Here is a 27,871-nt window from a genome sequence, read left to right as displayed (position 1 = left end):
GTAAGTCGTGCGCACGACCCCCCGCCGACCCCCCCCCCCCCCCCCCCCCCCCCCCCCCCGTGGACCCCGCCGGCCCCGACAACCGCCGGCCCCAACAACCGCCGACCCCGCCAGCCCCGACAACCGCCGACCCCCCCCGACAACCGCCGACCCCCCCCGCCAGCCCCGACAACCGCCAGCCCCAACAACCGCTGACCCCCCCCCCCCCCCACGGGCCCCGACAACCGCCGACCCCGCCAGCCCCGACAACCGCCGATTCCCCTCCGCCGGCCCCGACAACCGCCGACCCCCCCGCGGACCCCGCCGGCCCCGACCCCGACTGACTTACGCTGAGCGTCAGCGTAAGTCGTGCGCATGACCCCCCCGCGGACCCCTGCCGACCCACCTCCCGAAATCCGAAATTCTCCTTTATCCGAAACTCGGCTGGTCCCGAGGTTTCGGATAAAGGATAGTCTACCTGTATTCTGCGCATGTTAATTTGATCTGGGACTGTTCTTTTGCAGCATTTTTTTTGCTCAACTGCATGCTCCAATGCACTACACTAGAGTGGGACCACAAGTCTGCACCTGTGATTCACATGGTGAGCACCTCACTGTAGTCAATTGCCAGGAAGGTGGAGGAAAACTATAGAACCAGTGGTTCTATTAAATAATTCTATCTCTTATAGCCCTTTCACCTACTTAATTGAAGCTGGGATTACTCTGCCTTCTTTTGGCACTTTCTGCTGAAGATCAAGAAAAGGCAAAGCAACATCAACTTGCATTTATGTAGCGTCTTTAAAGTAGAAAATGTTCCAATGCAGCTGTAGGCTCTGCCACCGATGGTGGGGCGAAATGAGGGGGAATGCACAGACAGTCAGAGGACCAAAGCATGTGGGAGGGAACATAGGCTGAAGGAGGTTGCAAGTCTGTGAAGAGATTTTGAAGAAGAGGGCAAGGATTTTAAATTTGGTGCATTTACGGACAGGGAACCACTGTAGGTTAGTGAGGATGGGGATTGATGGGCGAGCAGGTTCTAGTGCAGGACAAGTTGGACACCGGCAAGGAGAGACGGCATTGAATCCCTGCTCAGACAGAATCCTATCAATGGAGCCCCAGAGACATGGAGCAGAAAGTCTGCCAAGGATCGTAAGAGCAGGAGAAGCTGGTGTTAATGATCACTAAGGCTATATGATGAATATCGGTGTTTTCTGTTGCAATAAATGTTGCAAAACTCCTATGGCTTCATATTACACTATCCTTTCTTTTGTTTTGTGTAATCAAAGCACTGAGGGGCGCCTCTTTGTGTTTTGTCATTGAAATCCTTTTTTACATGTTTAAATGACTGAAGATAGAATACCTCAAAAGCTAGTACAGTGAAACCTGTAAATTACAGACACCTTGGGGACTGGCATTAGCTGTTCGTTTTTTGCAGATGTCCTTATTTTCAAAACAAAATTCAGGAGAATGGGTAGTTCTTTACACAGCATCCATAGCGGCAGAGAAACCGCTCTATCCATGGGGTAGAGCCTTGCGAGCATTTAATCCCAGAGATCGAGAAGTTTCTCTGCCGCTTTGGATGCTGGGTAAAGAGTTCCCCATTCCACAAAAGCCGTTGCTTTCACAAAACCCACTATCACCTCGCGCTGACCGGCGTGTCTCGTGTTTTAAGTTATAAAAGGTCTTGGTGCGTTGAAGGTAGTTCATAATTTGCGAGTGTCAGTGGTTTCAGAGTGCCTCTTGTATCTTTTACCACGCAGGTTATTGGGTCCCTCAATAAATGTCCGTTTATACAGGTTTCTCTATACTTTTATATGTTCAAATTAATAGTTTAGAGGCTTGTGATGTGTTAAGAGCAAAGAAAAGGATACTGTAAAGAGGTGTGCATGCAGACAGCTTTTTAAATGTGTTGGCTCTCATGTTACAAACATTGTTTACCCAGACATTAATTTTTTAATGTAAACCACCATAAAAATGCTGCAATTAGTGGGCTTAAAGCTACAGCATCACATTTATGAATGTCTGTAAATTATTCATCTTTGACCTGGGCTCTTCAATGTGACCAAATTCTTTTTTAAACTCTACTATGTGAATATATGTTGCTAAACCTCCAGATGGAATTTATGGTGATTTATGCGCAATTTAGTCCATGCTTCAGCTGCTCCTACTGAAATGTTCATTTGTTCATTTTCTCTGTCTGTCTCTCTCTGACTTTACTTGTTATAGCAACATTTCATTTATAATGTGCACGAACCACTTTGCAGAAATCGCCAAAATTTGTCCAGCTTTACTTGGTGCAAGAAAAGATTATTGGTTTTTAAAAAAACATTTCTTTCAGCTCCAAACACTGCAGAGTGAGAACACCACCCTCAGGCAGCAGGTCACTACGAATATCTGTCAAGTTCCCACCAGTTCAGAATACCCAGGTCCCTCCAATCCTTCGTCCTTAAAACGGCGCCCGTCTGCACGTGGCAGCCGGCCTATGTCCATGTACGAGACTGGTTCTGGTCAGAAACCCTATCTCCCAATGGGGGACGTCACGTACCCAGAGGACAGTATTGCAGGACTTCAGCCCTTCCCTCAACACGTAAGTAAACCGCCGTCAGCTCTGGTAAGCAACTTGTGCTTTTTTTTTTTTATCCTTTCCCTCTTCGTCCTAAATTCTGATTTTCTTTTCCAACTTACAAAACATTGTCTTGTGGTTTCTGTTCCTTCTATTACTCTTGCTTTTTATTACAAAACTAAGATTTAAAAAAATCTTATTGAAAAATGCCTAATTGAATAAAAATGACACCTAGAGCATGTTAACCTTTTGCCCTTAAACCTTGTTCCTTTAAATGTTAGTATTCCAGGACTGTTGTGCTAACATCATCATTGTCACATTCAAATTGCAAGGCCTAATAGACCCTCACCTAAACTTTTTAACTTGATTCGACCAAATGTCAATAGAGGAAGAAAGAAAATGCCTGCTTGAAGCACTAGGTGGCATACAAGTATTGTACATTGAGTTGAAATCATGAAGGTCTTATTAATTGCGTCCTTGAAACCAGCAGGTTATTTTGGCAGGTCAAAGTTAAGTTTCCCCATGATTCCCCATCAGTTTGCATATGCACCACAAGGGGTGGTATTGAGCCGAAAGACCAGAAATATCTCCAATTCTACGCCTGGTCTGTGCCAAGTTAGCTGATCTCGGCCAAGTCATCAGTTGGAGTGGTGAACATAGGAACAGGAGGAGGCCATTCAATGAGATCATGGCTGATCTGCGACCTAACTCCATATGCCCACCTTTGCCCCATTTCCCTTAATACCGTTGGTTAACAAAAATCTATCAATCTCAAATTTAAAATTAACAATTGATCTAGCATCAATTGCTGTTTGCGGAAGAGAGTTCCAAACTTCTACCACCCTTTGTGTGTAGAAGTTTCCTAACTTCACTCCTGAAAGATCTGGCTCTAATTTTTAGACTATGCCCCCTAGTCCTAGAATCCCCAGCCAATGGAAATAGTTTCTCTCTATCTACCCAATCAGCTCCCCTTAATATCTTGAAAACTTTGATTGGTGGATTTCAACTATCCCTTGGCTGGAGAGGTTTGCTACTCCTGACCAATGTTGAGTGACCACGACGGAAACTCGGTTCACTGGTTGTTAGGTGAGGACCGAGTTGGCCTTGGCTGTGGTGCTCTCTGTGGTTGAATAATTGATACATGGACGATGGTTTTTTGGGCAAGGTTCTCGAATCTTTGCCTGCTGGAGAGGAAAAAAGTCACATTTGCACAGCTTTATTTTTAACAATTGAATATCTTTGAAATTAAAAGTCCTTCTTAAAAAAAAAACTCTCTCTATTGAATTACCTTGTTAAATAACCTGATGACACTTCGTTATCTTTGTGACTGTTTAGTTTCCCCTATTTACATAAACCATCGGTGCACAGCCTCATTTAATCATTGTAAGCTAAATATGCAAATATTTTTCTAGTTCTGCCAGGTAATTGAACCATTATGAAAAGGATAGCATTTAAAGGTTTAAAGTCCTCTAGGTGTTCGTTTTATTGACACTTCTTCTATTCGTTCTGCTAATGCTGCAGGTTGGATCCCTATGTTCTGTTAAACTCACTACATCACCGTGCAAACAAGGAAAGCAATATAGTTATTGGTGATTTTAGTCTTTTTGCATGGTATCAATAAATTCTCCATTTTTGAATCTTTGAACATTAAGTTTTCAAAATGAATTCCACTAGTCGGATTTTAAGTCTGCATTTAGACGGAGGGTGGGGCGGGGGCAGTGTAAAATCTGCCCTGGTTTTTATACAGGCTGTGTGTTGGGGAATGCTGGAATACAGTTTATCCCTTTTTGATGAGGAAGAACTTGTACAACACCAGTGATGAGTCATAAAGCGAGAGACATTGTTACTCTAATTGGATTTATGCTAAAATCTGGATTATGCCTAATTTGGTTGTTTTATTCGCCATTCAGACTGGGCTTGAGTTTGGAATACAAACCCATCCCATACTTTTCCAAATTTATTTTCCACAGGCTTTGTATAGGAATGATGGTGTTGCACTAAACTTCAACAAGCTACACTTCTTAAAGTTATTTGAGTTTAAATGCAGAACAACCCAGCATTTAGCAACATTAGAATTTTTACTTTGTGAAATACTGTACAGAATCATAGAATCCTCCAGCGCAGGAGGAGGCCATTTGGCCCATCGTATCTGTGCCAGCTCTTTGAAAGAGCTATCCACTTAGTCCCACCCCCCTGCTCTTTCCCTATAGCCCTGCAAATTTTTCCTTTTCATATGTGGATTGGGGTAACATTATTTTTGTTTCATTAAAAAAAAATACAGCTTTATGCTTTGTATTTAATTGCCTTTAAGTTCATAAAATGAAGTGTTTCATTGGTAGCCCAGTGTAAAACTTGGTTACCACAGCAATTTGTTCCAAACCACCACTGGTCCTATTGTTTGAATTGAACCAGACTGAACTAGAGGTAAATGGGCCTCATTGACTAAATACATCCTCCTGATTTTTACTTTTAAAAAATCCTTGCTGGTTTATTAAATAAGCATTATTATAAATCACCAAAAAGTGTGTCATTCTTAGTCATTAACTTAATTTTAAGAGTTGCATGCAGAATTTATTTTCAGTGAAGTCTTGTTGCGTTTAAATGTCGACTTGTTTGTAGGTATGCCAAGTAACAACCTTAACACCTGAAATGTACTAAATTTGATTCTTGAATCTGAACCTGTTGAAAGAATTGTGCCTTGTAAAATAGTCGTTTTTCCATCATCTATCCTTCAAATCTGCTAACATCAAGACATTATGTTACACATAGTTTGAATTTCCTTGCTTCGTTAATGTGTCAGTAGAGGTAGCAGGTGCTTTTGTGAAATCATGAGCATTATTGCAGGAATGGGAAGTGTGCCCTCCTTGGGTTTGTTGTGCTCAGTACTCCTGTGATTTTTTTTTAGATGCTGTAGTATTTTTTAAAAGTAGAAATAGATGAACTAGCATTTTTTTAAACTTAATCTCAACATGTCATTTTTAAATAAACCATTTATTCATTTTTTGCTATTCCAAAAAATACAAATTAAGTGCCGTCAGACCAGTCTGTCTACTACGTCCAGGTTGTCTCTGTGTGCAGGTGGTTTTTAAAGGAGACGTTTGCATCAGAATTCCTACAGCTTCTGATTCTTTCATTGGTTTCCATTTTGTTCTTTGAAACCACTGGTCAGGAACAAACATTTTGTATATTGTCCTGTCTTCGATTGCAGTATAACTTTTCCCATCAGTGACATTATAGAGCCAACCATGATGATACCAAAGAGAGGATTACACACAAAATATGTGTTCCCATCCTGTTTCTAACCAAACAGAAAAACAAGGAAGAGATCGCTAGGTGCTAGTAAACGGGGCTACATGTATCTTTAAGAGCTTTGAGTTAATTCAGAGGAATATACTTCACTTTAGTAAGTGCATTTGATGGGCAGAGCTTTGGATGGATGAGATAAACCAATTTGTACTGTTTTAATTGGCAAAGTGTTCATAACGTCTTTGCAATATTATCAATTCTACTGGTAACCATACCAAGTAAGGCAACCTATTCGGTTAAACTGAGGTTTGTTCACTGTTTTGAAATCTGTTTGCAATTTTGTTTTGTTTTTAAACCCAGTAAAAACTTTTATCAGAAAGTCCTGACATAAACTTGGCATACCTATATGTTTACAGTTTGTGGGGTCATTCTCTTCTGTTGTGTTTTACTTATGTTTAATTTTTGCTCGAGTGTTTCTTCTTTCCCCTTTCAGATTGGGAGGAGTGCCTTTGTGACCTCCTCTTCATCTTTACCTTCCTTCCCTTCCACGCTTTCCTGGTCCCGGGATGAGAACACCCGAAGGGTTAAGTACCTTCTCAGTTGGTCTGTGCGTAGGAGGAGGTGGTGACCATCTGCAGTGCCTGTTGCCACCTCTTTCCCTCCTCTTTGCCCTTCATCTTTGCATGAATAGTCACCTTTCACTGGGGTTTCTTTCACCCACTGTTTGCATATTCCTGATCATTCTTCTCTGCCTTTCACTTTTTTTATTCAGTTTATTAATCCTGCTTGCTCCCAAACCACAGGTCACATTGCACACCTAACTTAATTAGCCTTACAGCCATCAAAGCTTGACCCTTTGCTACAGCACAGGTACTAGATCTCCATTCAAAAGATACCATCAAGCTGCCCTGATGATTAGTGGGTGAATTCACTGCCCAGTGTTGTACTGAGCCATATAGAGCAGGCACGTTCCAAGTTCAATCTCTGGTCCCTTGCTGTGTTAGCTGATTTCAGCTACAGTACAACTGGCCTCAGCACCCTTGGGACAGGGATTGGAAATAGTCAGCCTGAACTCCTGGTTGTTATCTGGCATATATATATACTTTTTGGGGGTTGGGGGGGGGTGAGGAATGTTGGGTGATGACTGGATTTAGGCTCAACTGTGATGCACTCAGCAAGCAAATTGCCTGCAAACACTCTGCCTGAGCTCGTGTGAAGAATGGCCACTTGGGCAAGGTACTGCAGGGCCCGTGGAGCCATACACCAGCACATTCAAGAAGGGATGTGGAAAAATTTGGAAAAGAAACTTTCAGTATAAATATAGTGGCTATAATTTTTTTCTTCCCAATTTTCTCCCCACCCCACTCCTGCAGGCACTGATTCCATGATGTCGTATGGTTCCATGAGCACTGGTCGCTTTTTAGTACCTCATGGCCATTATGCATGTGTAATCCTTGACGTTGAACATTGGCGAGCATCGCAGCCAAACCAATCCTGTCATTGCCCAAAGTCCACACTTCAAACATGGATCGCTGGATATTGATCAGAAGCAAGAACCTTAGCTGGTATCAGATCCAGGCACGGAGGACATTTATAGCACCCAACCTCCATGCTGGCTGCGATCAGCTAAATCATAAATCATAGATCAGAGATCGAATTGGCATGATCTTCGTCTATATGCCTCAGCTACGCACTGGATTAACACACACAGCCATCAGAGGAGCTCAGCAGTAATGGCTTACTCTTGCACAGAATGATGCAAAGGGGGAAATAACATTGAGCCATTTATACCAAATATGCTAATTGCTAATTCAGCAATTGATGGCTGAGTTCAGAAGGATAATGTGTGTTTTAAAAAGTAAAGGATATGTTCCTGGTGGCATACATGCGACACTTCTGAAATTAACAATTAAAGCGTATTGTCTAAAACTAATGCAGGTTACAGGTTTTCAGTGTTTAACATTCCTTTTCCACCCCCCACAATCTAACTTGGAACTCCGATGTGCCTATTCACTGGGTTAAAATTAGAAAAATGTTCCATTTTCTATTGCAATGCTATGTAGTGTATGCATATATGTGAATCGGGATCTTCATGCAACTTGGTTGCTGTACCATGAGGTGAAAGCTTTCAGAAGAAGATCACAGTTGACTTCAAAAGCTTGCTCCATTTTCTAATGTTGCTTCCATTACTAAGATTTTTTTGGACTTTAGTAATGCTTTAAATGAACTGTGACTGGCTGCTGGTTGAACAGAAGGGGTCCTTGAAAGAGCTCCCATGTAGCCTGGATCTGAAATACTGCCAATCATTTATCCACTAAAGATCTCATGGCCCAGTAGCCTGGTGGTGGTGATAGTGGCATCTTAAATCAGATGGGTAACCATTGTCCGTGCCGGGCTTGTTTGATGCTTCATTCCAATAGTTGGGAGGAGTCTTGTGGTAATTGAGTCGTCATTGGCTATTGGGGTCCACTATAATCTCCATGCAGATCCCTGGATGAGCTAATACACAATTTTTTGTTGTTGAGAAATGTAATCCATCTGGACAATCATTCTTGGGCAGACTATTACTGTAAAGATGGTACCAGCCACCAGGTAGCACAGTATCATTAGCATCCTGCCTTGAGCATGGTCTGACTTCTCTCACATTGTAGCATGTACTCACTTTTAAGTCTACTAGTTTTAAAACAAAAAAAAACTTTCTTCTTCCAAAGTCAGAGTGTGCGTTTATAAAAATGAATTACTTGAAGGGAAAGCTGATTTGTGTTGAATGTTTTTCTTTGTCATGGTGCCAGTACAACGTCTTGATGAAGAACTGCTAATTTTGTTGAATTTCTTGACTGAATTCCAAATAAAATTTTGCTGTATATGAACTTTGAAAAACATGAATGCACTAAGTCACGGGCAGTCCCGCTACAATTATGTGTCTCCCTTTGACCCAAGAATGTTTGAGAAGATTGCTTGAATTTATAAAAAAGCTGCTTTTTTGTAAATAGTAAAATGCCTTTTATCATAACTAACAGGGGTGTCTCAAAATCTCAACTAACTGTACCAATATAAAATGAGTGTTATGAGGAGGCTTTGTTCTTAAAATTGGCCCTCTTCTCTCTCACGAGGACAATGTAAATTCCAAGCTGAGCATTTTTTTAACTTCAGATGCAAAGCTGCATTTTTGGCCTTCGCTGTCTCATAAGATCATCCAATTCTGCTTTCACTGGGGATAATTTGTGCTTTGTAGCTGTAACATTTAATCTTTATCCAGAATTTTTCTATTGAGATATATACCACTGTTTATAAAACATGTTTTTGACGATGTGGAGTACAAGCTAGCCCATGGAGTGCAATGCAAAATCACTGCAAGGACAAGCAAAGACTCGCTCCCTTTTACCACATCACATCCCTTCTTTCTCCCCACCCCTCCCCCATCCCCTTCCAATCTAATTATGTTAAAATAGTAACACAGCAAAACTTGGTCCAAAAGTCATGCAAATAACTTTGTTTCAAATTTATAATTGTCGAGTGAAAAATGGAGAAGGTTCTGCTTTCTAAGCATTAACTGCATTAGTTTAATAGTTCAGATTTTTAAATTCAAAGCAGCGTTTTTTTTGTTGCTGGCTTCAAACAGTACGCACGTATCATTTTTAGTTCCTGTCTGAATCTGGATTGTATGTCACCTAATAATTGTCAACCTATGTGAACACTTGATTCTATGTCCATATTACTATACTGTTTGTATCTTGGGGTTTGTTTTAACTTCTTTAGGCGTCAAAACTCGAGAAACAAAACAGCATGCCAGACAGTGACTACGACAATGCAGCAAACGACTTGGAGCCGGATGAGGCTGGGTATGGATTAAGTATAGCACAATAAGGCACCGAGAAATTTCGCACCATTACCTTATAGAATTAGTCGAGTTCAAAATGGCTTAGAAATAATATCTGAACCCCATGCATTACTGCTTTGAAATTCACCCCTAAATAATCTTTGTAATAATTTAATAGCTATGGTAAAGGAGTTGAAGGACAATTGCTTGTGATGTGAGTGGGGTGGAGGGAAATGAATGCATTTATGAAGTTACCATCGAAATCATATTGCAATATGTGAACTTTCTACAGTTAGCCTAGTGGGAAATTCCATTGAGCCACTAATATCACTTCCCACAAGTTTTTTCAGCTCGCTCTTGGTTTAATTATAATTTTAAAAAAATAGAATATATTCAGAATATATGGTATCCGCAAAGTGACATAGCATTAAAATGTGAGTGAAGTTCCGGTGACGAGAGTAAAAATACACCGTGACTTGAGCTGCTAAATGTTAAATATGAGAAGTAATGGTGGGTGCCCATTTTTATCTTGTGATCTCAAGGTTTCCCTCTATCTCCCTTTATGTATTTTTAAATGTTATGATTTTAGTGCAGTATGTTGTATCTGTGCCATGGGCTGTCAGTTCACACACATTTATCAGCAAATGAAGTTCTAGATTGTGACCAGAGAGCAGTAATTGGAGACTGGGCGCTTTCCTGCTGCAGTTGTTCAGTGCCTTGGTGAGACCGCACCTTGAGTATTGTGTGCAGTTTTGGTCGCCTTATCTGAGGAAGGATGTTCTTGCCATGGAAGGAGTGCAGCGAAGATTCACCAGGCTGATACCTTGGATGGCAGGAATGACGTATGAGGAGAGATTGTGTCGATTGGGCTTATACTCACTGGAGTTTAGAAGATTGAGGGGGTATCTCATCGAAGCCTATAAAATTCTGTCAGGCCTGGACAGACTAGATGCAGGAAGGATGTTTCTGATGGCCGGGGAGTCCAGAACCAGGGGTCATAGTCTAAGGATAAGGGGTAAGCCATTTAGGACTGAAATGAGGAGGAATTTCTTCACCCAGAGAGTGGTGAACCTGTGGAATTCTCTACCACAGAGGGCGGTGGAGGCCAGTTCATTAAATATATTAGAAAGAGTTAGATATATTTCTTAAGGCTAAAGGGATCAAGGGATATGGGGAGAAGGCAGGGACAGGGTACTGAATTTGGATGATCAGCCATGATCTCATTGAATGGCAGAGCAGGATCGAAGGGCCAAATGGCCTACTCCTGCTCCTATCTTCTATGTTTCCCATTGGAAAAGGAGGAAGAATCTGAGGAAGTGGTATCCCGCGAAGGCTATTCTTCTGTGCCTCTTTGAAATTGGTTAGAGTGGTATTGATTGAAGCCTGAGGGATGACCAGACCGCCTTCCAGATTAGATAGGGACAGAGTAGAAAATCCTCCCTTTGTCTTTATGCAGAGAGCACAAGCATCTGGATATTTTCACTCAACAGTGGCTAAACAATATTTTCGGGCAGGCTATTGCCTCAGTGATGGTTAAATATTATCCAGGGTTGGTTTGATTTTTTTCAGTGCTAGAATGCTTTCGAGAAAAAAATGAGAAATTACAATATTTTGGAAATAAAGAATATTTAATTTTATCTTTAATGTACTTAGTGTTAAGATACAAATAGAACGTCACTCATGGAGATGTTAGAAGTTAAGCCCATTTTTGAAAGATGGAAAAGACTGTTGGTACCTAACGGACTGATCCTCAGCCTGGATATACACTTCAAAGAGCCTATATAGTAGCTATTATCTTTGGAAGTAGTTCCACAATATAAATGACCCAGTCTACATGCATCTATAGCAGGAAACCCCCTCCCAGAATGTATATTTTTGCTGCCTCTGGGGGAGACAAAGCAGCATTGTTGGCAATGGTAAATGTCTCAGCCAGTGGTGACTGTTAGCTCAGGTTTAACATGGGAGGCCTGTATGGACCACCATCTAACATCCAGGAAAGGTCCCGGCCCAGCGTGGGAAGTTGCAGTATAAAAAGGACAGATTTGGCACCATAAGAACAGGATCATACTACAGTATCCATAATATAAATGGAATATTACTCTCCTTTTGAAGCAAGAAAGTGTGTTCTCACTTTTCACCGGACAATTCTGCCACTATAAATTGTAGACAAGGGTATTTGTGAATAATTTATACGTTGAAAAGTGATCAGTCTGTTTGAGTTGCCACCTGTAAGAGGACAGTATAATCCTCAATTAAAATTAATTACCTGTTTTTTGTTTCTTTTTGCCTAATGTAAGCTCTTGCCGAAAGAGTAAGCCAAAAAGTATAGGACGGCATGGAGAGAACCCTATACTGGAGCTGGACAATCCAGATGCAGAACCAGATTCCACACTCCCCAGCACAGAGGATGTAATTCGAAAAACAGAACAAATTACCAAAAATATTCAGGAGCTGCTGCGAGCTGCACAGGAAAACAAGCATGACAGGTAAAACTATGACTTTTTTTGTTTTTGTTTTGTGTATTTTTTTTTTATACACAAGTAGCACGTGAGGTTAACCAGCTCAGGAGTTGAGAGATGGTAGAGATATAGAGTTGGCTGTCGTCAATGTACATGTGGAAGCTGACGCCATGCTTGCAGCAGATGTTGATGAGGAAGTGGAGGGGACTCCGGATGTAACTGTGCGAGAGTGGAAAGAGCCTTACTGGAGATGCTCCGACTGCGATCAAATAGGTAAGAGTTGGACCAAGTGAGGGCAGTCCCACCGAACTGGACAGCAGAGGTGTTGGAGGACAATGTGTGTGGTTAACCCTGTCAAAGGCTGCTGAGAGGTCGAGGCGGGAGAATGCACCACAGTCACAGAGGATGTGATCTGTGACTTTGGTTGGGTCCATTTCGATGCTGTGGCAGTGTGGAAACCTGATTGGAGAGATTCAAATGGAGTTACAGGAAAGATGGGCATGGATTTGGGAGGCAACAACACATTCAAGGACTTTGGAGAGGAACGAGAGGTTGGAGATGGGGCAGTAATTTGCAAGGACAGACAGGTCATGGGCAATGTTGCCCCTCTTTTTTGGCACCGTGCGGCCCCTTTAAGGGGCTGCACGTGCCATTCAAAATACCGCGCATGCTCGGTTTATATGTTTGAAAAGCCGGCTGCGCGGGTTCCCTGGAGAATGTTGGTCGTGGGTGGGTTTCTTGAGGAGGGGGCGTGATGACGACTGTGATGGCCACCACCAACAGACAGGAGACTTTCATCCCACCAGTCTGGGCTGGATTTGAACCCAGAGGTGAAATCTGTCTCTCACACTGTGCCACCCAGTTCTCTGATTATTTTTTTTTAAATTAAAGATATTTGTGAGTATCACAAGGCTATAACCAAATCATTGTGTTTATATAATGGCACAAATTAACATTACCTAACCCCTTAGGGTTTGGCTGTAATCTAAGTATCTCCTACATATCTTTTATATCCTTGTGAAAAATGAAAGTGGTTTGTGATTTCACAGTTGTCTAAGGAGTACAAAGGGGTATTAAGTTATTTTTGCAACTTACAGTATTATTTAAGAGCTATTGTCATCATCGTACCTCTTTAATCATCCAGTTCAGTGTATGACAGGTTTTTTTGAATTTCTTTTGTATTTTTTCCAATTTTTCTCCCCTCCTTCGCTGAAGGTGCTGACTAATGCACCAATGCTTCCACCGGCACTGACACCACCCAGTACTTCATCCAAATGACCATTCTTCGTGCATTGTTTTTTCAACCTCAGTGTTGTCCTGGGCTGTGGGCCTTGATCTTTCACCTCGGGGTCTCAATATTTTTTTTAAATAAAATTTTCACTTATGAGCCTAAAGATCAACTTGATTATGGAGGGGCATTGCAGCTGAGCCTAATGCTGACATCCACATATGCAATTCTAGCACCGGCCTGTTTACTATTCTTTGCTTTTTTCTTGTAAGTGATGGCTCCTTGCTGAGGTGTGCTTCCACAGGCCTCTTCTATTACCTCACCCAAGTGACCATTATTCATATATCAGTCTTGAAAGTGAGAATTGTTGGGAAATTTGGCCACTAAAGCCAAACCCGATGCTGTCCACAGGTGCACACACTCCAGCGGCGATCACTGGATATTTATCAGGAAGGGGAATTTTCCCTCCCTAAGGATTAAACTTGGGACCTTCTTGGACTCTGTCTCACCTGGTCATGAGATAATCTTGCTGAGCAAGCCCTATAGCTAATGTTTCTCTTAACCTCCGCATTCCTGGGCTGGAAAGAGCATAACTGCAGGTATTCCCACAGCACATCCCAGCTGAGATCAATGTAACACAGGCCAGGGTTCAAGCCCAGGTTTTTCCTGATCTACATGGCTTATTTCCACACCAGGCAGGCCATTTATACACTAAGCCATCAAAAAAATCACACGTGTTCGTAATATCAGAGAATACTGGCTTGGAGGACTTACTGAGCCCAGTAGCCTGAGGAAACTAAATTAGTATTGGCACTGATACAAATAATTTGTTTCAGCTACACACATGCTACCCCATTTTTGGCACAAAGAGTTTGTCATAAACTAGCATTCCAACCCCTCAAATATACAGGAAACTTTGTGATATCCGGGACCGGCGTGTTGCCGATCTATCAAAACTGCCGGACATACAAAGTTAATGTTGAAGCATACGGAGGTTTTCATCTCCATATCTGACAACAAACACTGTTGCTTAGCAACAGCTTCTAAAGAGTCAGCTGCAAGCGTCTCTAGCTGAAGCTGTTGCTATAGCTACAGACCTTGCAGTGCCTGACTGGGGAAAAAAAAAGAACGAGAACGAAAAAAACTTATAGAAAACGGCTCCTGATTTTTGCCGTTAAATCAAGTATTCCGGACATACAACCTCCGGATAAACCAAAGTTTCCTGTATTAGACAGCCCATTCTTTCTTACTATAATTTGTGTTCTCCCATACAGTCTACTAACTGATCGCTAACATGAAATGTATTCAAAAAGTTTGTATGTGTTTACATGTTCGCACAAGTGTATTTTGAGCCATCTTAGTGTCTTTGTAACTTCTCCCAGAAGTCCTCTCTCTCCACTGTCATTTGTTATTAATGCTGTTTTAAGAAACATTTAAACAAAATGGGCAAATAAAAAGGAAACCGGTTTGAATCTACCACTAAGTGTGCAGTAAGTACGTATGTGGATATGTAGGAATTGCTATATTAGTGTGCTATCTGCTGCAGTCCACATTGTGTTTTCATTTTGAAGTCTCTCATTTTGATTTCATTTCACTTTGTAAATTGCTTTCATTTGTGCAATCACTTCTTTCTTTTTCTCTCCCTTTCTCTTCCCCTCCTGCTTCCGATCCCTATCTTCCCTCCGTTCCAGCAGACAGATTGAACGCGAGAGCCTGCGCAAGTTCAGGCACAGCCTTGGCTGTTTCAGTACGTTGGTTCTGCGGGCCGACAAAACTTCCCTCCAGCCTCTGACCCTGCAGCAGCAGCCCGACCCTGCCACCTGGTACTCTGACCTCTGTCTCTGCCTCCCAGGCACTCCATCTTTTTCTCTTCTTCCCTGCATGATTGTCACTGCAGTTTGTTAACAAAAGTAACGAGCCTAGTGGAAAGAAATTAAAATCCAGTGGCCACAAAAGAAATGATAAACAAATACTGACCACTGGCTAAAAATTGCAAAATAATTTATCAAAATACCATTTGCATAATGAGTTGGCTATACATGAAAAATTGCAACTGATGTAAACATTATGATGGCTATATGGGTAACCCCTTTGGCTTCAGCTTTCCACTGGTTCAGTTCATAAGTGCAGTATGTAGTGTGTAACTGAGCAATGCATCAAGAAGGTCCCAGAGCTTGGCCTCTGGTCTGTGCTGACTGAGCTAATCTCAGCTAAAATGGACTTCAATGCTCTGGGCTAGGAAGGAGCAAAATCAGCCATGATTTTCACCCCTAATTACATCCAGTGGGCTCTACTAGAAAGTGTCCATGTGTGGATGTCAGGTGAGGGCAGCAGGATAGGGCTTAGCTCTGATGTCCTTGACTAAGGAAGAAGAGTGGCAGAGCAATAGTATTAGGAGAGCAGACAGGCGTTTCTGTGGCCGCAGACGTGACTCCGGGATGGTATGTTGCCTCCTTGGTGCCAGGGTCAAGGATGCCTCTGAGCGGCTGCAGAACATTCTGAGGGGGAGGATGAACAGCCAATTCAATTCAATTTTATTTGTCATATATGCAGCAAACGTGTGTACTGCACAATGAAATGTTGATTTTTACGAGTCCTCCCAACATTGGAATAAATATAGCATAACAATGATAAAAACACTAATAGAAATACAGTAATAATAAATAAAAACAACAATAATAAATAATAAATTATTCATTCATGAGTCTTATGGCCTGGGGGTAGAAGCTGTTTCGAAACCTGAGGTTGTGGTCCATATTGGTACCAACAACATAGGTAGAAAGAGGGATGAGGTCCTGCAGGCAGATTTTAGGGAGCTAGGAAAGAGATTAAAAAGTAGGACCTCAATGGTAGTAATCTCTGGATTACTCCTGGTGCCACGTGCGAGTGAGCATAGAAATAGGAGGATAGAACAGATGAAAGTGTGGCTGGAGAGATGGTGCAGGAGGGAGGGCTTCAGATTTCTGGGGGAGGTGGGACCTGTACAGACTGAACGGGTTACACCTCAACAGAGCCGGGACCAATATCCTCGCGGGGATGTTTGCTAGTGCTGTTGGGGAGGGTTTAAACTAATTTGGCACCAGGATGTAACATTAGAAAGGGGAAATAAAGTGATCAAAGGATTGGGAGAGGCAGAGTGCAGTAAAGTAATAAATAGTAAGGTATTAGGTGTGGTCAAACTAAGAGAATACACGATGGTCTAAGATGGGTTTACAGTGTATGTATATGAACACACGAAGCATAGTAAACAAGGTAAGTGAGCTGCAGGCACAAATAGCCATATGGGAATATGATGATGTGGCAATAACTGAGACCTGGTTCAAAAAAGGACAGGATTGGGTATTAAATATTCCTGGTTATAAGGTGTTCAGGAAAGATGGGTGGTGTGGCAGTATTGGTTAAGGAGAATGTTAGTGCTGGAGAGAGAGGATGTCCTGGAGGGGTCAAGGACAGAATCTATATGGCTAGTGTTAAGAAATAATAGAGGTGCCATTACACTACTAGGTGTATTCTATAGACCACCAAATAGTGGGAAAGATATGGAGGAGCAAATTTGCAGAGAAATTATGGAGGGGTGCAAGAACTAGAGAGTAGTAATAATGGGTGACTTCAACTATCCTAATATAGATTTGGATCATAATAGTGTAAAGGGCAGAGAGGGAGAAGAATTTCTAAGTGTTTTCAGGAGAACTTTCTTGATCAGTATGTTTCCGGCCTGACGAGAGAGGAGGGATTGCTAGATCTGGTTCTGGGGAATGAGGTGGAGCAAGTGTCAGTAGGGGAACATTTAGGGAACAGTGATCATAGTATCATAAGGTTTAGATTAGCTAAGGAAAAGGACAGGGAGCAATCTAGAGTAAAAATGTTTAACTGGGGGGAAAGCCAGTTTCAGTGGGATGAGAACAGAGCTGGCCCGGGTAAACTGGAATCAAAGATTGGCAGGCAAAACTGTAATGGAACAATGGGCTGCATTAAGAGGAAATAGTTCGGGTATAGTTGAGGTACATTCCCATTAGGGGGAAAGGCAGGCCAACTAAAGTCCGGGCTCCCTGGATGACGAAACAGATAGAGAATATGATGAAGCAGAAAAAGAGTGCTTATGACAGATGTCAGGTTGCTAATATACCTGAGAATCAGGCTATATTTGGAAGGTCAGAGGAGAAGTGAAAAAGAAAATAAGAGGAGCAAAGAGAGGGTATGAGAATAGAATGGCAGCTAACATAAAAGGAAATCCAGTCTTCTATAGCCATATAAATAGTAAGAGGAGGGGTGGGGCCGATTAGGGACCAAAAAGGAGACCTATGCATGGAGGCAGAGGGTATGGCTGAGGTACTACACGAGTACTTTGCATCTGTCTTCACCAAGGAAGAGGATGCTGCCATAGACATAGTGAAGGCGGAGGTAGTGGAGACACTTGATAGGATAAAAATTGATAAAGACGAGGTATTAGAAAGGCTGGCTGTACTTAAAGTAGATAAATCACTAGGAGCGGATGGGATGCATCCTAGAATGCTGAGGGAATTGAGGGCAGAAATCGTGGAGGTACGGGCCATAACCTTCCAATCCTCGATTAGATACGGGGATTGGAGCCAGAGGACTGGAGAATTGCAAATGTTACACCTTTGTTCAAAAAAGGGTGTAAAGATAAACCCAGCAACGACAGGCCAGTCAGTTTAACCTCGGTAGTGACGAAGCTTTTAGAAACAGTAATCAGGGAGAAAATTAACAGTCACTTGGATAGGTGTGGATTAATTAAGGAAAGCCAGCATGGATTTATTAAAGGCAAATCGTGTTTCACCAACTTGATTGAGTCTTTTGATGAGGTAACAGAGAGGGTTGATGAGGGTAATGCGGTTGACGTGGTGTACATGGATTTCCAAAAGGCATTTGATAAAATGCCACATAATAGGCTTGCCAGCAAAGTTGAAGCCCATGGAATAAAAGGGACAGTGGCAGCATGAATATGAAATTGGCTAAGTGACAGGAAACAGAGTAGTGGTGAACGGTGGTTTTTCGGACTGGAGGAAGATGTACAGTGGTGTTCCCCAGGGGTCGGTTCTAGGACCACTGCTTTTCTTGATATATATTAATGACTTGGATGTGGGTGTACAGGGCACAATTTCAAAATTTGCAAATGACATAAAACTTGGAAGTATAGTGAACAGTGAGGAGGAGAGTGATAGACTTCAGGAAGACATAGACAGGCTGGTGAAATGGGCGGACACGTGGCAGATGAAATTTAGCGCAGGAAAGTGTGAAGTGATACATTTTGGTAGAAAGAATGAGGAGAGGACATATAAACTAAATGTACAATCCTAAAGGGGGTGCACGAACAGAGACCATGAGGTATGTGTACACAAATCGTTGAAGGTGGCAGGGCAGGTTGAGAAAGCAGTTAAAAAGGCTTACTGGATCCTGGGCTTCATGAATAGAGGTATAGAGTACAAAAGTGTGGAAATTATGATGAACCTGTATAAAACACTGGCTCGGCCCCAACTGGAGTACTGTGTCCAATTCTGGGCACCACACTTTAGGAAGGATGTGAAGGCCTTGGAGAGGGTGCAGAAAAGATTTACGAGAATGATTCCAGGAATGAGGAACTTCAGTTATGTTGATAGACTGGAGAAGCTGGGGTTGTTCTCCTTGGAGCAGAGAAGATTGAGAGGAGATTTGATAGAGGTGTTCAAAATCATGAGGGGTCTGAACAGAGTAGATAGAGAGAAACCGTTCCCATTGGCAGAAGGATCGAGAACTAAAGGACACAGATTGAAGGTGATTGGCAGAAGAGCCAAAGGCAATGTAAGAAAAAGCTTTTTACGCAGCGAGTGGTTAGGATCTGGAATGCACTGCCTGAAAGGATGGTGGAGGCAGACTCAATCACAGCTTTCAAAAGGGAGTTGGATAAGTATCTGAAGGAAAACAATTGCAGGGCTACGGGGAAAGGGCGGGGGAGTGGGACTAGCTGAGAGTAGGCACGGGCCGAATGGCCGCCTTCCGTGCTGTAGCCATTCTATGATTCTATGACCATGTGTTGTCATAGAGTATGCCTTCATTGTGTTGGTAATATCTGTATACCAAAGTCCATGTGGCCAAGACTCCTACATTTCTCCCCCAATCAAAAATGAGTATCCAAAATGGGCTGCATTAAAACTTTACACATAGATCCTTTTGTTATTGCAGTAGCCTCTGAAATCCGTTCAATAATTGTGACTTCCTAGAAACCAGACCTGTCCAGTGCCTCTTTCACGTGTTTTGATTTGAAAGTGTACACTTCCCCTGATGACTTAGTGGGTAAACGCACTTACTGTAGTGGTACTGAACCATAGAGAGTAGGAAGATCCCAGGTTGGATCCCCTGTCTGTGTTAAGTTACCTCACCTCTGCCATGACAACGTTAGGAGTGCTTCAACTGATCCCTGCCCCCCTAAGTTAGGGAAGTGGGAGGGGGGAGTATCAACCAGAGTTCAGCAATCCTACTGAAAACTTCACATGTGGATGTCAGATGAGAAAAGGATTGATGCTCCGACAGAAAATAGCTTCCTAACACTCAATGTCCACATTTGCACATGAAGAATGGCTATACGGGTGATCTCCTTGGTCTAGTTTCGATCGCCTAGATGGGTCGATGAGGAATTTCCCAGATTATTTTTCTGCAAATTGACCTTGGTGTTTTACCTGGTTTTTCGTCTCTCCCAGGCGATCACATGGTTTCAGGTGGGGTGGAGTGTGTATGTTGTGATACACAGGGTATCACAATTGTGTGCGACAGGCTGGATGGACCAGAGGGTCTCTACCTGTCCGTCATTGTTCATATTTGTATTTGCATCACAGGGTTCTCGGCACCCATGGAACCCAACAGCATGAGTCCGTACTTTTATGGGGAAAAGCGATAAAATCTGAATATAAAAGAGTGCATGTTTCATTATTAAAATAAACAAAGTTAGATGTATTTAAATAGATTTAAAATGTTTGTCGCTCTTGCTAATCAGAAACGTCCCTCCTAACATTTTCCCAATCTTGGCATCCCTGGGTAATTTCCAACACTGTTTTGGATATGGGTGCTTTTGGATTGGCCTTGTAATGCAGTGTATGCATATATCCTGCGCTGATTCAAAAACCGAGGGACACTTTAACCTGCTAGCTGTGCATGTGATTAGTTTTGCCTCTTGGGAGAGATGTCAAATAGAATCTAGTAGCCTGACAGAGAGTAAGAACTGATCAACTGTGGCCTGTACCAAGTCACATTCCTCTTGCTGGATAACTCATGCTTGTGTGGAAGTCTTCAGTGATGTCTGCTCTGATCTCCCTATTGCATGAGTTGAGGTTAAAGACTGGGTTTGGGTGAACAGGGCTTCAGAAATTATTAGAAAACAGTTCAGCAGGTCAACCTCAGTACACTGAATGCATGTTTCTGACACCAAAGGTCCCACTATTTTAAAGAAAACTGAAACCCTTTCATCAGTCCTCTGTGTTTGTATACTAAGTCCACTCACATTAGAAATAGGGATTTTGTGAAGTTAAGATTTGGGCTTCTCATCTATTTTGTTCTGTACTGCTGATTTGACATTTCCCTGTACCAATTCTTAAAAATGTAGACTTGTCACTTAGCCATATTTGAACAAACTATAAATGTGAGTTGTTCTGATGAAAGGGTTGAAATGTTCAATTTGATTGTAGTGTGCAAGTTAATATTGCTTTAACTCATCAATAAAATATTACTGCTACTTCATTAAAAGCAGCCCTTTTTAAAATCCCTTTTGGTTTTTTTAAAATGTTCAAAACATTGTTAATTTCTGGTCCAGGGTATTTGTTTTTTTAAACAGTCTCCCAGGAAGACGTGGAAACCTGCTTCATGTCCACGGCCCTCTCCATGGTGAGATCCTGGTGTCTTGGCCAAGCCGTTTGGGTAGCACTGAGTGAAGGCCAAGTGCTCCTCCCCAAGGAGGAAGGGGAAAGTCCAATGGCAAGTCAACCTGTTCCACTGTTGTACACTGGTCTAGCAGCTGGTTTACAGCAGTACGTAGAGGTCACCTGCCCGTCCATTTGGCAAGGGAATGGTGAATGGCTAAAGAGAGAAGTGGAGAAAAGTTTATTTTTGTAAGATCATAGCCCAGTGCAAATATTAAACAAGACTCAACTAATCAGACACATGAATTTTAATACAGAATTTTTATTCATATATTTTGTTCCTAGAACGCTTACTGCAATACCAAACTTGCATTGGCACCGAACTGGTATTGGTTATTGGTAATCTATCAAATCTATCCCAGCAAGGAGTCAATCATACATTCAGGAGGGGAGATGGGGAGAAATTTTACAGAAAAAGAGGTGTAGGAAAAAATTGTTCTGATTTAGTTGGGAGGATATGCCCCATTACTGGCTACCAAATCTTACATTCTTAACATTTTATTGTTTGATTTTTAACTGTCTCAGTGAGATTTTAATGTTGCACAGGTGAACCTAGCTGGTGTAGGTTGACCATAAAGAAAGTTGATTCCATAAAGGGTCTCAGTTGGGGCAAGGATGGGGAGGAGTAGATGTGCTGGAGCATTTTCATGTTGGAGTATGGTTCTATGGGCTCTGGTAGCTCGAACAACTTGCTATTCTTAATGTGAGTCTAGGACACAAGTGTTTGCAAGTGAAGGGCTTCGCAGTTGTGCCTGATCCTGTCCTTGCCCAACGTATGCAAGCAAAAGCTTTCCAGCAAGGCTCAGTGGATAGCAATCTAGAACCCTCGCCAAAGAACACTCAGGCCAATTATAATGCCCCAACCATTGCCCCGGGTGAGATCAGCTAACTCTATACAGCCTTGTATATCTAACCTGGGATCTCACTAACCCATACAGCAAAGTGTCACACATTGGGCCATTTACACACTTGAGCTTTTGGAGAACCCAATGCCAATGTTGGGAGAAGAGGAGGTTTAAAAGCATGTGAATGTTCATCCTATTTAGAAAGTGGATATTAATACTGAGGCCATTGCCATAGTTTCAGTAAATATAATATCCCACAGAGCAGGAATGCCCGAACCTTCTGTCTTCATGGGCCACTCGGGCGGATATATCATGGAGCCCTGTCCACAAGTTTAAATCAATGTTCACTTAATTTAAGCAGTAGGTCCTGACAGATCTCGGCGTTCACGTTTTAGGGTTTATCCACCAATGAGAACAGCCATTTCCAAACCTCCAGGCCTACGAAATTCAATCAGTACAGGCCAGTTAGGAAGAAATTTAAGCACAAGTAGAACTGAATTACTTGGGCTTTGTGGACCCGATTGTCAGCAGTCGAGGGCAAGATTGGACACCCCTGCCATAGAGAATCTATTGCATGTCCCATCTCAATCCCTGGATTAATTGGTCCAACAGCCATACTATTAGTGTAGACTTGCTTGAATGTTACTTTAGCTCCAATCACACACCAGTATATTAACTAAGTGACTAATGGTTTTTCTTTTTCCCCTTTTCCCTGTACCCTCTGCCATTGTGTTGTTTCACCCATTAGCTTTATGCCCTGCTCGGAAAGGATACATGTTGCTGTAGCTGAGATGGCAGCTCTTTTCCCAAAGGTGAGTCATTTTCTAAAATATTTTTAGTTTCCTTGTGGTGTGGAACAAAAGCCTTGTATGTCGACTGATGTCAAGTTTGTGTAAAACTGTAAATTTCTCCAATATGGAAAATGAGAAAATCAAGTTTAGATCGAAACTGTTAAGGTGTTCATTCATTATGATAAGTATAGTCTTCAAGTAAGTCACATGATTGGTAAGAAGCCAGAAGCTGCTAGCTCAGCTTGGAAAGGAGCAGTAGAAAGGAAAAGAGTAGCACGAGTCGAGTGAAGACTGAGAAAAGTCAGGGATCTGAAAGGTCACTCATTCCATCTTTTTAGGGCATTATAGGTCAATCTGTACGTACTATACTGTCCTCCTAGCGAGAGCTCAAATTATTGCTTGTCCGTTGTCTAATGGCAAACTAGTGAATCTCCTTTTGGGGAGGTAAGCTGGGTCTCTATGGTGGCTCCACAGTGTCACACCCTGCAGTGGAAATGCTGAACCAAGTCAACCTTTCTGTGGCAAACTCAGTAATCTGATACCAAGCCAGGCAGGTCTGCAATAGTTTGGAGTACCTTTAATGATGGCTTGTCAGCCTGACTACTAAACAAACCTAGAGGAGTAAATCTGTCATTGGGAATTGACCGTGTTCCCACTTGGCTCCATGTAAATCCTGCAAGTCAGTACCTTAATTGATAGGGTGGTCCTGACTGGAAAGCAGTGGGAAATTTACCAGTGCTCTGCCTGGCAGGCTGTGTGGTTTTAGCTGATTAAACTCCAGAACTACCACTGCCGACTTGAACCTAAGCCCTCTGGATTTAGGTTAGTGGGATGAGGAGAGTGTGCACTCCATACTGGGCAAGCATGATCACTACTTGCACAAAAATGAAATACTGCTGATACTGGAAATCTGAAATAAAACCAGAAAATGCTGGAAATACTCAGCAGGTCAAGCAGTATCTGTAGAGAGAGAAACAGTTAACGTTTCAGGTCGATGACCGTTCAGTCTCCAAGCGTGGTCCTGAGCTTCCCGTCGCCTGTCATTTTAATTTTTCGCCCTGCTCCCACTCTGACCCAGGCCTCCTACACTGTTCTAATGAAGCTCGAGGAACAGCACCTCATCTTTCGATTAGGCATTTTATATCCTTCTGGCCTCACTGTGTTCAACAATTTCAGACCATAACCACTGCTCCCATTTTTTTCAGACAGCATCTTTTGCTGGTAATGATTCTGCTTTTGTTATTTTCGGCTCTTCCCTTTTTGTTATTTAATCACTCCTGCCTTCCACCCTTTCACAGACCTTCCCTTGTGTTCTTTCCTCCTTTCCCTGCCCCTGAACTTGCTTAAAACCTGTTACATCTCTAACTTTTTCCAGTTCTGATGAAAGGTCATCGACCTGAAACGTTAAAACGATCCCTATTGTGTGGATTTCTCATTAGCTTGGTGTGGAGATTCTTAAATATGGTAATTGGTCTCTGCATATCAGAAACCGAGCTGATCAAAAAAAAATGTTGCTATATATTCCAATATTATGTTTGATTTTCTCATTGTTTTGTCACATTATCTGGACATTGAAAGCGATGCGTGTACTATTCTGTTGATTATATGGGCTGTTCAGTCGTGTGGAGGGTAACAAATGAATGTTTCTTCTCTCCCTGTATAGAAACCTCGTTCAGAGATGGTTCGGGCCTCACTGAGGCTGTTAACTTCGAGTGCATACAGACTCCAGTCAGAATGCAAAAAAGCACTGCCTGCAGAACCCAGTCCCGCAACTGACATCCAGCTGGTAACACAGCAAGTGATCCAGTGTGCATATGATATCGCCAAGGCTGCCAAGCAACTTGTTACTATAACAACAAAAGAAAACAACAACTGATTAGTTTTTTTCCCCTTTTTTTTATTTGCAGGAATTTTTTTTTTATATAAAAGAAAACTATTTTGAATATGTACCAGATTTGGTCTGGGCTTGCTGTCAGTATTATGTTTGCATGCTTTTTAATAACATTATTTACAATTTTTGGATATTAAAATAGCCTTCCTTCTGCCTATATGTTTGCAGCGGAGCTATGCTCATTTTTCTGGTGCTTTTTTTGTTTGTTTGACATCAACACCCACTGGCTAGATATTGCCTTCTGGGAGTGAAAACCGTTGTTGGTTAGAATTGTGCATATGACTGTTTGAAGTGTATTGATAACAGTAGAAATATGTAGAAAGTTAAAGCTGCATTTCTGCCACAGTTATAAAGGTTAACGGTCTTTCCAAAATTATGCAATGTCAGGGGAAAAATTGTTTGAAGTTGCTGCAATGGGGGGGGAAAAAAGATTTTTTTGTATTCACCAAAGCTATAAATAAGATTTTAATTATTAATCTTGGTCAGGGTACAAAACCCATAATGAGAGAAATAATCTGAAGTTGAAATGGGTATGGTAGAGGGCAGGAAAAATCAGTAAGTATTGGATAGGTGATGTCAATCATGCGTTTAGAAAGTCTTTAGATTATATAAGGAAGGTAAGTTTGAGAGGGGGTTCCAAATCTCCGTGTTAGGCACCAGGCTGCAGCTGAAGAGCTGTAGCGGTAAAACTGTTGACCTGGGGGTTATGGAAGTGACCAGAGATTCCAGCTGAAACCAAATGACTGTAGGGTATTGCTGAGCACTTGCTTTTTTGTAACCCAGTGGGCAAACTTGAAGTGGAAATGTTACCTGAAGTGGAAAAAATTGCAGGGCTATGGGGAAAGAGCAGGGGAGTGGGACTAATTGGAGAGCTCTTTCAAAGAGCCGGCACAGGCACGATGGGCTGAATGGCCTATTTCTGTGCTGTATCATTCAATGATTTATTTAGAGAATAGGTCCATATTTTGCTTTAGTAAGCATTTGGACTAAATTGAATTTAAAAAAAAAAAAAAAAAAGATTCTCATGTTTTCTACAGCTTTGTTCTGTCAGCAGGCAATTGTCTCTGTTCTGTTGATCACTGGCGTTCGGTAGCTCGTAATGACAAATGATGTTTTTACTTTTTTTTAGTGTTTCAAAAGAGCATTACAATCTCTTCAATGATTGTTTGTGAATTGTGTACGTGAAAAGTTTTAACCAGGCTCCTTCATTCAGCCACAAATTTTAAACCAGGAGCTGTGTAAATCAGTAAAATCAGATTGGTCAAAGCATAATAGAACTAAAAGCCATACTCATCATTGCTTGTGCAAATTGTACCTCGTAATATTACAGCTTGTGACCTCCATGACCGACAGCACTGTATCAATGCAACGTGCCACTTGTACAACCAACCCTTAAGATTGATCAGGCTTTTTCTGTGGAAGATGTTTTACATTTTTGTGTCTAGGTTGTGTATGCAGAAACTATTTACCGTCAATCCTTTGCCTGGCATTGCACAGTACTTTTGATCAGTTCATTCTCAGCAAGACCATTTACTTTTAGTTGGTAAGCCTTTAATATTGACTAAATTTGTGAATTGTAATGAAACTTATAATCTGTACTTTTTGCATCGAATTCCCATAAGTGAAAACCTGATTTCTGCAAAGCTGTGCATCTCAATCAGGTGCCCTTCAGGCATGGGGATTTCAACCTGTAGACTTGGAGCCCACAACAGACGAGACTAGCACAACCTCGTTTGGACTGGTGCAGCTAAGACTTCCAGTTCTCCTTGATGGCAGGTGAATTAACAGATGCAGGAATGGGGAAATCGGCAAATTTTTATGCAAGTGATTTTTGAAATGGTTAAACTGGGCATCCCAGTCAACCTTGTATTGATGAATGAATCTGCACCCAGACTAATGCAATGCAAAATATGGTGTGGACTTGAACTGGCAGGACCAGTCCAGAAGTGCACTTCCTGCCAGCAACTCAGAGTGTCAGTGGCAGCGGGGGGGGGGGGGGGGGGGAAATAACCCAGTTCATTACAGTCTCCTGTGTAAAGGAGGAAATGTAGAGGGAGAAAGTAGCAAGAACATTTAATGAAGATGGGGTTAATCAAGATTGCACCCATTTTCTCCTGAGCATAGTGATGTCACCATCTGTTTATGAACTTTTGGTTAGGCTCTAAGTGGGAGAATGGATGATCACAAAAGTCAGTACGGTGATGTAGATGGGTTAGCGTATGTGACACTGCGGAGAGGGGAGTAGCATATTTATGCAGGTTGTACTCAGGATCCTTTTACTTTGAACATGAAAAATGAAGGGAAAGATTATTTTCAGGTGAGGGTGGGTTTTGTGGTACTGTATTGCAATATGAATTAGTGACTAAATGTTCCTTTATAAATGACTAAGCTCGTAGGGATTGGCACTACCAGACTACAACATGAAATCTAGGCACTAATGACTGTCTGTCTGTAGTTCTGGGATGGAATTTGACAGATTAGTTGCAGTGAAGGTCTGTTTGCTATGTTCCAAAAACTTTCAGCCTTTGAAGGTGGGTGTATTAAGGGTTTTTTTCACTTTTCCCTCCCCAGAATGAGTGAATCCCTACATACCTTTGCACTGTACCTGTCAAGTGGCTCTTTCTGTGTAATATTTGTGTGTCACTTTCAGCAGCTAATGGGTATATTGAAACCAACTAAGCATGCAACCGTGTACAGTTTGTAATGTATTTACTCTGATTTATTAAATATTACATGATGTACATACAGTATCCTCTTTTATTTTCTTCCTGTACTCCACTTGTTCTTTAGACTTTTGCTTACCGTAACGTACTCGAGACCAGATCACAATATAAATGATGTGACTGTGTACAGGAAACTCTCTTTTAACCGGCGCCTAAATAACCGGAAATCTCTGTTAACCGGCAAAACTCAGGAGGAGGTTCAGGTAAGTTTTACTTCATATTAGTGGCAGTTCCTGGATCTGTGGCTGTGTAACTGGGGTTCGTGCACTTGTTGCTAAGCAACAGGGACGCTTGGTCTGTGGCCGGAGTTCCTGCACATGTTGCTAAGCAACAGGGAAGTGTGGATTTGTTGCTGTGTACGGAGGGGGCGGGCGGGGGGGGGGGGGGAAAGACAGCTGACACTTGGTCATTAAATTGGCA

At 42.0% G+C, this 27,871-nt stretch overlaps 1 protein-coding gene across 10 annotated transcripts in view; it reads left to right on the top strand.

The window, feature by feature from the left end:
- The window catches only part of git2a (G protein-coupled receptor kinase interacting ArfGAP 2a), a 99,369-nt gene extending 71,900 nt beyond the window's left edge, over positions 1–27,469 (top strand). For 3 of the 10 annotated variants that reach the window (XM_085961332.1, XM_085961333.1, XM_085961330.1), the window contains exons 15-21: positions 2,317–2,565; positions 6,281–6,370; positions 9,547–9,629; positions 11,905–12,093; positions 14,986–15,117; positions 22,795–22,858; positions 24,501–27,469. In XM_085961332.1, coding sequence (XP_085817458.1) covers positions 2,317–2,565; positions 6,281–6,370; positions 9,547–9,629; positions 11,905–12,093; positions 14,986–15,117; positions 22,795–22,858; positions 24,501–24,713 — 1,020 coding nt within the window. In that variant the 3' untranslated portion in view covers positions 24,714–27,469. Of the gene's footprint in view, positions 1–2,316; positions 2,566–6,280; positions 6,371–9,546; positions 9,630–11,904; positions 12,094–14,985; positions 15,147–22,794; positions 22,859–24,500 lie in introns of all 10 variants that reach the window. The other 7 variants (XM_085961340.1, XM_085961335.1, XM_085961331.1 and 4 more) reach the window with 6 other exon arrangements.
- The last annotated feature ends 402 nt before the right edge of the window (positions 27,470–27,871 follow it).

Source organism: Somniosus microcephalus, chromosome 19, assembly GCF_052327205.1.
Source record: "Somniosus microcephalus isolate GS21.2 chromosome 19, FLI_Smic_1.0, whole genome shotgun sequence".
NCBI classification, from domain to species: Eukaryota; Metazoa; Chordata; class Chondrichthyes; order Squaliformes; family Somniosidae; genus Somniosus; species Somniosus microcephalus.
The sequence above is the reverse complement of the archived record's forward strand: the minus strand, read 5'-3'. Positions and strand labels throughout refer to the sequence as shown.